Raw genomic sequence first — 14,472 nt, 5'->3', positions numbered from 1 at the left:
CAGTCCTCTGTGAGGACAGCAGTTGAACCTGTGAATTGATGATCGCTCAGCAGGTGCCGTGGCTGGGGCATTTTATCTAAGATAGGAGCGGGCAGGACAGGCACCTGAAAGCCTATCTAGCACAATTTCCCTGACTGTTTACACTTCTGTGGGCTGGACATCAGGGACACCCTGAAAGAGAGAAGGAATATCTTTTGAGGGTCTGCTTCTAAACAACCATCACCCAAATTCTACCCACTTCCTCCCTGAAAATTGCTAATGTCCGGCCTAATTTATCACTAGGGAATAATTCAAATGTTTCAAACAATAGAACTCTTTGTGTATTTGAAGAAAGAGGAGCTATGAGTAACACTGTGCCCTCCCCTGGATTTACACACGTAATTATTCTTACAATGGGGACATGTGAGAGACACACCTCACACAAAAACGGAACTCCTGAATTCCCATCCCATTTCTCATCCTGGAGGTCTGAGCCAATTCTTTTTACTCTATGAAAGCTGATTTTTGTAATTCAAAAAAAATCTAAACATGAATTTCTATTTTTCTCTACAAATGCAAAATGATTACCATCATAAGATTAGTTAAAATCTACCACCTCACATAGTAACAATTTTTTCCCTTGTGATGAGAACTTCTAAGATCTACTCTCTTAGCAACTTTCAAATATATGATACAGTGTTACTAACTATAGTCACCATGTTTTACATTACATCCCCAGAGGTTATTTATCTTATTTCTGGACATCTGTACCTTTTGACCACATTCACTTAATCCTCCCACCCCAAACCCCCTTGAAATGCTTATTTCAACTGTTGAGAAAATAAGAAAAACTAACCTGGGCTAGCATTGTAAGCCCATTCTTTCAACAAACAGCTGTTAACCATGGAGATTCAAATGGGAACAAGACAAATTCCCCTCCCTTGAGGGTCATGTCATCTAGTTTCAGGAAGACAGACAAACACATCACAGACATAGCACACCCGCACATGTACTGTCAAGTAATTATAAATATAAAAAAGGGCCTAAGTCAGTATAAAGAGGCAGAGACTGATGAGGTGCTATTTTAGATAGGTATAAAGACTGCTTTGTTAAAATCACCAGTGAACTCACGTTTTGTCAAAACCAGTAGTCAATTCTCAGTTGTCATTTTACTCAAACCTTCAGCATTGTTGACACTTCGTTTGCTTGACCTCAGAGATACCACATTTCTCCCCCAGAAGCTACTCCTTTCTGCCAGATTTGCTGGTCCCTCCTCTTCTCCCTACCACCTAACTAAAATAAAGAACTACTAAAATGCCACGACTACTCACCAGCCTGGCTCTTTCCTCTCAAGTCCAGACTCATATATACAATTCCCTATATGCCATCTCCACGTCCACGTATAATACGCATCTCAAAGTTAACATATCTAAAACTAGCTTTAGATCTTCTCCACAAAATATGCTCTTCATTTCCAATGTTACCTCTCTCAGGAAATGGTAACGCCATCTTTTTTTTTTGCTCAGACCCCAAACCTTGGATTTCTCGACTCCTCTTCTTTATTTTCCCACAAAGTCTATCCAACCCATCAGCAAATCTGTTAGCTCTGCTTTAAGATATATTTGGAATAGGACAGCTTTCACCATTTCCTTCTAAACTCGATAATCCAAAGTACCTTATTTCTAGCCTGGATTGTGACAATAGTCTCTTACTTGGTGATGTTCCCATTTCCACCCCTGCTCCCTTCCAACCACTGCATCCAGGGTCAGTTCTTACAAAAGAGTGAGTGTATTCTTTAAGTTTAAATCATATCATAACCCTTTCCTAGTAAAATACCGCTTACTTCACCAGAATAATGTTTAGAAGTTTTTTATGTTCTACGAGGCCCTATATGATCTGACCCTACATCACCTCTCTGACCTCAGCTTGTACCACTCTCTCTAGTTCATTGTGCACCAGCTACACTGACCTCCTTTGACAGTTCTTTAAAAATGTCAGACTCTCACATCAGGGCCTTTGCACATGCGGTTTCTTCAAACTGGAACACTCCTTTTCCAGATAGCTGCATAGATACTGTCCTTACTTCATTTGAATCTCTTGAAATATTACCTTCTCAGAGAGGTCTTCCCTAAACAATCTGTTCACAACAGTGAGTAAAACCACTTCGCCAACCACTGCTTCCAGTGTTGTTACCACTGTACGTGATTTTTACCGTTTCGTTCACCTGTATGTGTAATTGTTTTTAATTGTTCCTTTTAATCATCTGTCTCTCCTCACTGGAATGTAAGGTTTATGAATGGAGAGACTCTGATATTTTCCTACTGTAGTCCCAGTGTCTGATATGCATAGGTGTTCAATAAATGCCTATTGAATATAGGATTTCCAATAACCATGAATACTAGCAAAATAAAACCCCACTAATTAGAAGTAAATGGGAAGATGGCTAGACTGAGTGCAAGATTCTTTTTTAATAGAATGTTTACTTGCAAATTCATGAATTTCCAATCGATAATGGGCAAAACTTACTTGGGGTAAGGTTAAATTTCTGCTAGCTTTAAAGAGTGAAACTCATTTCTAATTACTATATTGATTTTGTATATGCAAATGTGCTTTTAGAGGCTTGAGAAAGTTTGTCCTAAATTGATTTATCAGGTCTTCCACAACATGGTATCTTTAGTTTGATTGCTAAGTCATTTGATTTTGGTCTTGAAGTTGTTCTCAAAGCACTTCAAGTGTAAACTTCAGCTCATTTCAGATCAACTATTCTGAAATTCTGAGTTTAGAAAAGCCAGAATACATAAAGTTTTACAGCATGAATAGTTCTTAGATTATCAATATAATACAACGTATATAGTTATTTTAAATGTGAACATTTATGACTTGACACCATTAATCTATTCATAATTTTTAAATTAATAATAAAATTAGAATTCAAACTATCTAGGAGAAAGGGCTATAAGATTTCTCTCCAGTGTGTGTGTAGTTATATATAGATATAGATATAGATGTAGATAGATATAATATATAGATATATAAATATATATTTTTATATATATATTAGTAATATTAAAATATATCTGAGAGTAGGGGCTGTGGTACTTACCCTAGTGCCTCATATATTGGATGACAATAGACTTTTTAAATTCACTCAACAAAATTTGTTGAGCATTTACTGTGTGCACAGAACTGGGATATGAGATGAAGGTATAAATACAAATAAAACAAATATAAAAATATGTTTATTAAGTCCAAATTAATAATGATTGCCCATAGTCTTGCCAAATTTTACATAAAATATATCCTCTCCATATTAAACTTAGCATACATTTCCATAAGTTATAGATTGGTCCCTGACGGAGAAAAAAAAAACAAATTTATTCCTGAATACATTTGGTATAACAATTTTTTATGTTCTTTGAAAAATAATTTTCCTAAATGAGTAAAACTATCTTCTGGAAAAAAACAAGGCTCAATAAAATTTTAAGAGCAATCCAAAAGATAAATAAGAAGCCCTTTTAGTTTAAACCTCAAATAAAATCCATGTTGAATATATATTTCATAGAGCCTCTATAGTGAATAGGGTAGAACATGTTAAAAGTGCATGTCAGAGGAATTAGCTTAAAGATAATAAATCGAATTCTCATACACATTCATGGCTCTGCCAGGATTGGCTGTCTACAAGGTCCTTCAGCACTATGCTCCCTCATCTCAGGTGAGAATAGGTCACACATGCTGCTGTCTGCCATCAACTACTCAGAACAAAGTGCGTGTCTCAGAAGAGTCGAAACCGGAAGTTACTATTCAGCTCTTAAAGTCAAAATGATAGTAATTCATCCAAGAACCAAAGGAAAGTAGAAAATTTCAAAAGCTGGTTATTCTCAAAACAGGATATAAAATGAAATATCTTTACTTTTTTTCTTAAAAAAAAAGCTTCTAGATCTAGCAGAGCACTTAATAGCAAACTAAAACATTATTCATTTACGATAATTTGTACCAATGGAGGTAAGCTGTGACTTGGTGCATCTGAATGCATAGATGACTCCAAATCCTCAATATTTTCTTTTCTCATACATATTTATGTTCATAATTAGTTTTGATGAAGTAGCACCTTACACCTAAATGTTTGCAGAGATAAAATACGTACAACTCTTGTATAACAAGACTTTGAGATCCTTGAACGAAAGGACTAAATCTTGACTCCTTTATACATTTATGCATTATCTAGCAGCACAGTACCTTGCACAGAACAGGTGTTCGAAACACAACTGGCAAATCAATAGTTCTTTACAAAAAAACAAAGTTTGATGCTCATGTGTTTAAAAAAGTAAGAATATTTTTAGTCTTCTTGTAGTTATATAACAGATACACAATAATTCTGGATTTTACTTTTTGAACTAAGATAAATAACTTTTGTGTGCTAATTTGGTGATACTAGCTCCCCTAACAGACATATCCCCACATTTCAATGGAGCAACACTAAGAGTTTATTTTTTCTTTATGTAAAGTCCAATGCAGATTTCTAGTAGGTGGGCAGCATTTCTCTATGCGGTAGTTTAGGCACTGAGCTCTTTCCGTTTGAGGTTACACCTTCTCCAGGACCCTAGAAGCCTCTGAATCCAGCTATAGGATGGGAGCCCATGGGCTAGAGAATGCGTATCTGCTGCTTAATGGCCTTAACTGGAAAGTGATGAAACACTTCAGCCCACAGCCCACTGACCAGAACTAGTCTCATGGACCCACTTAGATGCAAGCAGGTGCAGGCCGGGAAATGGAGTCCCTACTTAGCCAGATGCTTTGCAGAGAGAAGTATACCAGAGAAGGGGAAATATAACTTTTGGTAGACAGTAAGTTGTTTTTTGCCAAGGTTTTTTTTTTCTCTCTTTTTCTTCATAAACAGAGGACATTGTCAAAGTCAGCATCCAGGAATGGCAGTAACTTTTTGAAAATGTAAATACCATGTCTAAGGTGATCTGATGCAAGAGGTAATATAATCAAGGACTGCTTGGGCAATCTAACAGGATAAAAAAAATTGTCAGTAGCAGATAGTAGGACACCTGAAAAATATCTAAATAAAAAAGATGACTTGGCTCTATCAGTAGGCCAGCTACATGGACATAACTAGTCTCTAGTTAATATGCTGCTGTCTAGTTTTCCTTAGAGTAGGGTTTAATTTGATTAAGAAGATGTGTCTGTGTTGCAACAGTGTGGAACCAGACACATGCATTAAAGGCACATGATGATAACAAGATGTGTTATAAAGTGATTATGATTCATAACATATTTTTTTTTACCACACATACCTCAGCTAGGAGGTGTCCTAGACTTGTAGCAGACTGAAGGGTGTGCCTGAAAAGTGTGCCTTAATTTCCTATCCGTTTCATAAAACTTTTCTATGGTGCTGACATTTTAAGTCTCTGAGCTTGGTTCAAAGGTATTTTTTTCTTTTTGTTTTTAAATACCTGAAAAGTGAGTCCAAATAATGGTGGGAACTGTATCTCTGTTTGCAATATGTGGGAAAGAACATTGGGGCACTGGAAGTGAGCATCCCTGGACATGGTTTCCTGCTCTTGCCTCAAGCAGGCCCTCTTCTTCACCCACAGGTCTTGGCATCCCTGCCTTGCTGTGTGCCACCTGGCCAGGGACCAACTTCCCAAATCTGCCTTAGCAACTAGCTCTGCCTGTGCTCAGGAGGCTGTTTTTAACAGTCCCTTCCTGAGGCAATACACTGGCCTCTCAGAGCTCCTATTTTTATGACAGTTCTACTAGGCTAGGCTTTATTACTGGCCAGGGCCCTTTTCAATTCCCCACCCCACACAAATTACCTATCACAGTGTCTGGCATATAAAAAGAGCAGGATACATATTTACTGAATGTACTGTCTGCCTAATTACCACAAAACAATCCTAGGGCTGTGAATTGGGCAGCAGAATTTGGAGCCAGTGGCAGTCTCCCTAAGTCAGGGACATACCCTGCATGGCCTCCTTTTGCTAAAAAGGCCTCCATAGAGGCTCACCTGCCTCCTAGCGTGAGCTCCTATTCCTTGCAGGCCACACCGCTGAAGCCACACTCCAGTGTCATCAGCCAATTCCTAAAACTTCTTTTCAAGTTTGAACTTTAATCTAATCCCTGTCCCCAACCTCTGCTGGTCCTTGGTGCTGAGGTTGGTTGGGGAGAGGGGCTGTGGAGAGGTGACCTTCTTGCAGAGGGAGACCTGCTTCTCATTCTGTGGCGCAGCAGGCAGGGCAGAAGGGAGCATTTGGGCCACTGTCACTCTTTGTTCTTCCACACCTCCCATTCCGTCCTCCACACTCCTTCCAACGGGAGGATACCAGAATGGGGACCCACTTTGGGCTTCAGTGCCCTGCCGGTATCAGGAGCACCAGGTGGGTATCGGGTGCTGGGAAGGGAGACGTGGGGTCACCAGTTACGACCAGTCGCGGGGTGTGCAGTGTCAACAGGGAAAAGACGACCCTCTCCGGTGTTTCTCCCGCCCTGGCACCCCCATTTCTCCCTGGAGACCAGCAGGGCTGCCCCAGGTAACTCAGAGTTGCCCAGGGTCGCTTGGACTCCCGTCCCCATCCTCAGTGGACAGCGCGGTCCCCCGTCCTATAGCGCCCCGCACTCTCCGCCACGTCCCTGGCCGGAGACGCTCGGGAGCGGCTGTTCCTCGGCAGGTGTGGATGCCCGGGTGGGAAACATTAATAACCACGACACCACGCCCCACAAAAGCCCCAACAGGAAAACCACCGTACACCCATCACAGGAGGAGCCCGTCTCTCCAAGGTAAGTTGTTTATTCGTCGCCGTTTTGGCGCTTCTCTCCGGACAGCTGAGGCAGCGACAGCAGCTGTGCGGCGGGCCCCGGAGCTCCTCGCGCTCTTCCTTCCTCCGCCCTCTCTCGGTCGCCTCTCACCCCCACCCCCTTCCCTCCTCCCTCCGCCTCCTCCCTTCTTGCCCTCTCGCGGGCCACGCACACACCCGGAGACACCCTCCGCACTTGGCTACTCACACTGCGGCTTAACCCAGCCGACCAGGCACGGTTGCCAGAGCGGCGCGGGGTGTGTGTGCGGGGTCCAGGGGAGGAGGCCAAATGGGGCTGGGGGAGGCATGGTAGAGCCTCTCTCCTCCCAGCCGCGACCCCCTGCCCATTCTCCTTCCCTAATCCCGGGCTGCCAGCAACAGTGACACCTGAGCGGAGACTGGGCGGTGTAGGCAGCAGACCCGCTCGACTGGCAGCCGCGAGAAAACAGAACGGGGGGGCGGGGACGGGGAGGAGGAGCGGGAGGCGGGACCAGAGCGGAGCGCCGCTGGCAGTGAGTGACGCGCACGCTAGCCAATGAGCGCCCGCAGCTCCAACGTCGGGGGAGTAGGGGGCGGGCTCCGCGGGGAGGAGGAGGCTACCGGAGAGCTAGAGGCGGGGGCCGGGAGGAGGAAGGGGAGGAGGCGGAGGCGGGAGCGGTGGCGGCGGCGGCGGCGGCGGAGGCGGCGGAGGGTAGGTTGCGCCAGGGACTGTGTCTGCCGAGCTCCGCGGCTGTGCCTGTGTGAGTGAAGGAGCAGCGCGGGGAGGCAGAGGCGAGCGCGGCCGAGAGCGGCGGCGGGACGTCTCCGGCGGCCGCGGATCAGCGGCGGTGCTCTGTGTGGGGAAGCAGCGGCAGCGGCAGCGGCGGCAGCAGCAGCAGCAGCAGCAGCAGCAGCGGCGGCCGCCTCTCCGCCGCCGGGGACGCCGAGGCGCGGCTGGTGGCACTGACATCGGCGGCCCTGCCTCTCCTCCCTCGCCCCCGGCCCTCCCCATGTGATCGGTCTTAATCCCGGCAGTGTGCGCGCGTGGGGCTCCATTCCGTGGTGCCTGATCTCCGTGCCGGGGTGGGTGCTCGTGTGTGCGCTTCCCCTCCCCATCCCCCTTCCCCCAAGAATAAAAGAAGAACCGAGAGGCGTGCTTAGAAAATAAATAAATAACCACCACACACGCGCAGCCCGGAGCAGAGTCGGCGGGGCTGGCGGCGGCGGCGGCGGAGGAGGAGTGAAGGCGGCGGCGGCGAAGGAGGAGGAGGGACGCGCGGAGAAGGCAGTAACTTTCAAGCCAGCTCAGAGCCCAGACCTCCAGCCAAGCGGTTTGCAGCGCGGCGGCGGCGTTGAGTGTCTGGCCCGCCGGTCCGGTCGGGGTGTGCAGTAGGACGGACGAGCAGCGCGTCGCTGTCCCCCGGCGGCCGGAGATGTCCGAGCCCAAGGCAATTGATCCCAAGTTGTCGACGACCGACAGGGTGGTGAAAGGTAAGCGGCGCGCCGCGGTCGCCCGGGTGCACCGTGTGCCGCAGGCGCCGGCTGCTCGCCTCCCCTCCCCCCGCTCCGGGTTCTCTCCCGGCTCCAGCCACGGACCTTCTAGGATATTGTGCAACCCTCGAACCCCCTCCCTCGCGCGCCCTCCCCTCAGGCTTCCCACCCGGCCCCACTTGGGGCATTTTTATTTAACGGGGGCGTCAGTTGGCAAATGGCTGAGCCGAGGGGAGGCGGTGGCGGGGTTGGCTGTGGCGGTGGCGGGAGGGGGCGCGCGGGGGGTGGTTGCTGGCAGGGTGTAGCTGCTGTGACAGAAATAGGAAGTGGGTGGCTGCTCGCAGTCTTGCATGGGATCGGGTTTATGGTTTTCTTTTGCAGAGGGAGGGGTGATTTATGGCTTTTAAAAAATTAATATGGCATTTTTATGTGGCCGTGGCTTTCCACCGCCTGCCTCGCTCGGGCAGGGTTCTCTCGGCGCTCCATTGCAGCAATTCCCTCCGCGCCCCCTCCCTCTTCCCTTCCCCCTGAAAGGGCCCGCACAGGACTCGCGAGAGAGCGGGAGAGCGTGGGGGGAGCCCGGCGCTTCCTTCCGCGCGGGGCGGGGGCGGCCGCAGGGAGGGGGTGGCGGAGGGGACGCGCAGGGGGCGTGGGAGGCGGGGAACGACCCGAGTGCCCCGCCGCTGCCGCCCCGGGATTCCCCCGCAGGCCCTGAGAAAGACACGGAAAGCGGTTCCCCAGCCTCCCTCGCCGCCCCCAGCCTGCCCCCGCCGAGCTGTCATTGCTCTTGAAGGGTGCCCTGCTGGAGCACACCTCCCCGGTGGTAACCTCACCCCGCTCACTTCTTCCGTGCCCCTGGCACCCGCTTGTTAACGGGCTATTTGATTCCTATCATTGGCTCTTCTCCCCCGCCCCGGGATCACAGACTCCTGGCGGCGAGGGCCCTGGGGTTTCTGGCGAAGAGAAGCCGGGATGCGTGGGGTGAGGAAGGGGGCAGGTAGTGGTCTCCTCTCTCGCACTGGGGAATCCGCCGTCTCCGTTGTATTCCGTGGTGGAGTGGGGGAGGAACCTTGCTGTGAATCCTGGAAGGATGAGGCCGCAGAGCAGATACACCAGGATTAAGTAGTATCCCTACTTAATGTAGTATCCCTGCGTTCCTGGAGTCAGGACGCGGAGCAGAGTAGGTATGGGCACGGGCTACGCGCAGAGCGGGCCTCTGACATTGGACACAGCACTGGACGGTTTAGAGGGAAAGTGTGTGTGTGTATATGCCTGTGTGTTTTGTGCAGAACAGAGATAGTATCTCATGTGGCCTGAGCATGCACGTAGAGTGCAAGGCAATGAAGTCATAGGCACCATGAGCACTTAGGTGAAGTAACCCAGCAGTCTCAAGACCATACATGATGCATAAGTCCTTATGGGGCTTCGGAACTATTCATTACTTCACTCAGGTTTGCTCAGTTTTTTTTTAAAGTAATGTGCGTGTGAGTGTGTGTATGTGTGTCTTCTCTCTTCTCTTGTTTTGGTTCTATTAGAATCATTCCTGCTTCAGTGCAGTATTCACAGACCCATCAAAATAAGGAGGTAATATCTCTACAAAAATGACTTGAAGTAGGTCTACTGATGCACAGCTATTATTTCTGCAGGCGTGGATTCTCATGTAAACAGTCAATTCACATTCATTCCAAAGAACTATGTTTTGTGTTAAGGGCCTCTGTTGACATTTTCAAAAATTAAGACCTTTTGCTGAAATATCAGAGAATAACAAATATCTCCCTAAGGTGTGAAGTTTAGGTGTAACCCCAATCTGTATGTTGAGATTACCTTTTTTCAAAACACTTGATGTAAAGCTTACAATTAAAATGATAGCAGTAAATGTGTCAGCAATTAGAAAACACTCATATGTGTACGCATAAGGTCAGTTCTGTGTTTTAAATCGCAAAGTGTGGCTTCTTAATGTAAATGTAAAATTATCATCAAGTGAAGAATGTGAAAATAATTGTTCATACATTCTGGCTTGATGTCTTTACCAGTTGATGTGAAAGAGCCCATTGAACCATTCCATGGCTATTTTGTCTTGCCTTTTTACAGTACTGTATTATATACATACTATTGTAAATGGCTTTTCTTTATACATACACATGACCACCCATAATTCAAAAAAATTTGGTTTACCTATTTTTGCAGAACTGAAATGCAGTTGGATGTAATAGATTCAAAATAGGAAAAGTTAATTTTGCATATATTTTGATAGGGATCTTGATGTGAAATTTTAAATGAAATTTTGTTTATAGAAAAGGTTTTATGATGAATCCTGATTTTAAGGTGGATATACTACTGCTTTTCCTCTTATGCTTTCTTACAGACTTTATATGGTTGGCTTAAGAGGCATTATTGAAAGTTGGATTTGACATTTTGTCATACGTATGATTTTTACCATCAGTTGAGATGATAATCTATTTTGATTATCAGTCTTCTATGACATAGCATTTCCACATGAAAACATATGTATGTGCTTAATGAGTAGGAAATACATATTTGCAGAATGGAATACAGGTTACCAAACGATTTTTCACATTTACAAAAATTCAATAAGACATAGTTCACGAAGCCATGAAGCCATGACTTTACTCTAAATTTTGTTAGAACTTTTATCTCAGTGGTCTGAGATTGACTCATGTTTTTAAAGTAGGCAAGTGAAATTTTTTCGCTCCTTAAGTATTCTTTCACTTTATAAAGTACAGATAACATTGACTCACAAATAGAAATAAGAAGAATTCGGATCATTATTACTGCGGCAGGCCATGGCGTTTGTTTACAGTTATCTTCATTAGTGTGATCTGGCTTTTGTTGTATAACAAACTGCTGTTTACAAATAAAGCTGTGCTTGTGGTTTTGTTTGTAGTAATGCGGTGATGTGACGGCTTTCTTGATTTGTATTTCCAGAATGCAACTTTAGAAAGGTAGGTAGGTTGAGTTTTAGTCTCAACTGACTGTAATTTTTCAGATCTTCAGCATCTTCTTGAGTGTGTTCACAGACCCTGGTCAGTTTTTAAACCTTAATAATGGAAGGGCATGGCAGCATTGGAGAGGAAAAGTGTTCGTTTAGATAACCTCAGAAAGAAAGTTACTTCATCTAGCAAAAGTTGGGCTGTTTCATTTTGTCTGTTCTTGCATAAAAACAATGGAAAGTAAAACAATTCAGAGAAAACATCTTGGTAGTGCCATTTGTTGGAAAGCAGAATAGTTTGATCCATTTACTGTTTTATATTTTTAAAAAGAAACATTGTATAATTATAAGGCAAAAGACAGAAGGCAGTAAATAGAAGAATGACTATTTCCCCCTCTCCTCCCTTAATACAACCCATAGTCTGGTTTTTTCTCTTCAGTGGTGCTCCATGGGCCTTGTTCCAAACTCTGGCTTCCCTTCATGTCTCCCTGCCTGTTCCTGTCTTTAACTCTTCTTCGTGTGGCCCTAACATTCCCTACGGGCTGGGCTGTAGAACTTTGCTTATATGACAGTTAAACACTTGGAGGAAATAGAACTGTATGTGACAAGTCTGCTGCTTTGTTATATCTCTTGCCCTTTCCTCTCTTCCCATCTCCAGGTATTTTGTAATGGGCCTTTTACCTTAACCCAAACTGACTTTAATGGTAGAAATTCCAGATACCATGGTAGGTTGTTGAGGGGTCAATTCCTGGGAAGCGTTTTGGGGAATTTCTCAAAAGCTCTAGTTAGGGGACTCTTGTGCTTTGTGTCAGATTGCTTTTAACTCTTGGGAATGCAAAAAAAGGAGATGTCCTTTTGTGTATTGTCAGCTTATATAGTATTTGTGTAGACAAAGTACACATAGAGAAATTCTGGAAAGATATCTAGGATCTTATAAGCCAGACGATTGTAGCTAAGTAAATGTTAAGTAAATAGGGATTCAAGCCACTAGTATTTGTAGCTGAATGAGGCTGGTAATACTACTTAATTAAAGAAAACAAAAATATGGTACATCAGTGATAACTTTCATGTTTGGATCTTGAAATGGAATATTAAATAACGCCATTTCTTTGCAGTGTGTCAAGAAGAGCTCATTGTGAATTTATTTTACTGATGTTTGTTACCATCAGTTGAGTTTTTCCATGTATCTGGTTTTCCATTTGAGTATAGTAAAACTGCATTAATTCAGTGTCATTAATTGAAACTTTGACTAAATGTCATTGTTTGGTGGCTGAAGTTTACATCAGCACTGGATGTGAAGAAAGGGGACTGCTAATCTAATTAATACTATAAGCAACACGATTTGGGCATGGTGACTATCCTTCAAAAGAGAACAAATTCTTTTCAGGACTTAGTGAACAGCATGCAAATTAATGCTGTTAATTACAAATTAGATTGATCTATTCCTTAATCCTTTCAGGATTTCTACTATAAAGTAAACACAACACAAGTGCATTGTTTTCAAAACATTCTGTAGACTTAAGGCTTAAGGCTGCAGTTGCAACTGGGATTCAGGGAAATTCCAGTGCCATCAGTTAGAAGAATTAACATTTAAAAAATAATAGTTTTTTGGGAACTGTGGGAAGAACCTCTGCTTTAAAGAACAATCTAAGACATCCAGTTAAAATGTGAAAAAAGTAACACCTTAGACTCTAGTTAGAGGTTTACTCTGACATTTGTTTAGATTAGTTTAAAAATATGCCTTTTAAGATCTATTTGTTTATGATGTGCTTTTTGTAATTTTAGAGATATGAAATATGACTGACATAGTATGCGTTTATAGCTTTTATAATTGGCCTCTTCTGCTTTTCCTTATCTTTTTTGTGTCAGCCATGTGTAAAGTTGAAACTAATTATGAAACCAAATAAAGAATCCATTTAGAGTGACCTCATTGGAAGACAGCATTTTTCTAGACATAGTCTCCTTTTAGCAAATCCAGTTAAATGACCATTTTGAAAGTTTTGTGAAGATATTGGACACTTCCAGAACTATAAGGAATGATGATGATTCATGATACGGAACTTTGATAAAAACTAAAAAATCATTTTGTTAATTTTTTTAGCAGCTTTCTAGTGTAGCATTCTCCTGATGTTCAAGAGGAATACAGTGAGATTTTGAGTTCCAGCTTCCTATAATTCCACTGTTACGTGTTAATAGCATCACAGGCTACTTTTCCTATATGTAAATGGGCAGCAGTTGTACTCACCACTCACTTGTGAGAACCAGAAGATCATCAAACGGGAGTTGAGAGCCTGGAAAGTTACCCTTGGTCCTCTCACCTGGGAATGGCAATTCAGTCACTGCTGACACAGAATTACAAATGACAGCGTGTGAATGTATTTTCAGGGTCACTCAAGAATAGTCAGAACCATTAATATTGAAATTCATGAATGCCTTGGGTCTACAGTGGTAGCTCATGTGATATTGATTTTATGGTTGAAGAAATGGAGCCAGAATAGATAGAATGGTTGGTCCCAGGTGGGACTAGAGTGGAGGTGAGTGTAAGCAAATTCTTCCCTTTGGCAAAGATGCTCTTCTCTCTTGAGCATCTGTTTGAAACTGTCACTTCTTTTAGTAATATTCAGGATATCACATTTTGTTTTGAAATTTTCTTTATTGAATTACTGGCTATATAAAATAGTTTTATTAGCAGAAGCTTTTATTTCTTTATATTTAGCAGAAATTTAAATTCTGATGATAAATGTTATAATCTGGTTTGATCTTGGCATGAAGTTTACTAAAGGAAAACTGTTAAACAGTGTTTTCTATTCATGTCAATATATACGCAGAAATAGAAATAGCGTACTCTCCTGGTAAGGAGTTTTATTTACTTTTATTTTGAAAGGTGTTATTGTTAGACTGTTTGTCTGAACTACAGATAATGGCCCATATTGTTACTCTGGTTTGAGGATTTTGTTAATTTCTAGGGAAAGCTCTAGAAAATAGGAGCCAGTGTTTCTTAGGCGATCTACTCCCTTTATAAAATACAGTCATCAGGCAGGAATGATGTAGACTGAAACAGGGTTTCAGTTTGTAAACTGTCTTTAATATTCTTTGCATTTTGTCAATTTTAACCCATTTTATTTTATAATATTTCCATCTCCTGTATTCATACAGGCTGTATTCATTGATAAGCCATCCATTATATTTCATATAAGAAATCAAATTAAAAATTTCATATTCCTCCACGGTTAAGGGTTCTGAATAATGGCTTAAAACAGTTGGACTATCGAC

The 14,472-nt window shown here is 43.4% G+C and overlaps 1 protein-coding gene and 1 pseudogene across 2 annotated transcripts in view; one reads left to right on the top strand and one right to left on the bottom strand.

The window, feature by feature from the left end:
- LOC103004200 (60 kDa heat shock protein, mitochondrial-like) overlaps positions 1 to 6,274 on the bottom strand; it is a 28,300-nt pseudogene extending 22,026 nt beyond the window's left edge.
- A 1,184-nt stretch (positions 6,275 to 7,458) lies between these two features.
- Positions 7,459 to 14,472, top strand: part of PPP3CA (protein phosphatase 3 catalytic subunit alpha) — a 303,925-nt gene continuing 296,911 nt past the window's right edge. The window contains exon 1 of one of the 2 annotated variants that reach the window (XM_007172913.3): positions 7,459 to 8,249. In XM_007172913.3, coding sequence (XP_007172975.1) covers positions 8,192 to 8,249 — 58 coding nt within the window. In that variant the 5' untranslated portion in view covers positions 7,459 to 8,191. The remainder of the gene's footprint in view (positions 8,250 to 14,472) is intronic. The other variant, XM_007172914.3, reaches the window with a different exon arrangement.

The sequence above is a fragment of the Balaenoptera acutorostrata genome, chromosome 5 (genome assembly GCF_949987535.1).
Source record: "Balaenoptera acutorostrata chromosome 5, mBalAcu1.1, whole genome shotgun sequence".
Classification (NCBI taxonomy): Eukaryota; Metazoa; Chordata; class Mammalia; order Artiodactyla; family Balaenopteridae; genus Balaenoptera; species Balaenoptera acutorostrata.
This window is presented reverse-complemented; position numbering and strand designations above follow the sequence as displayed.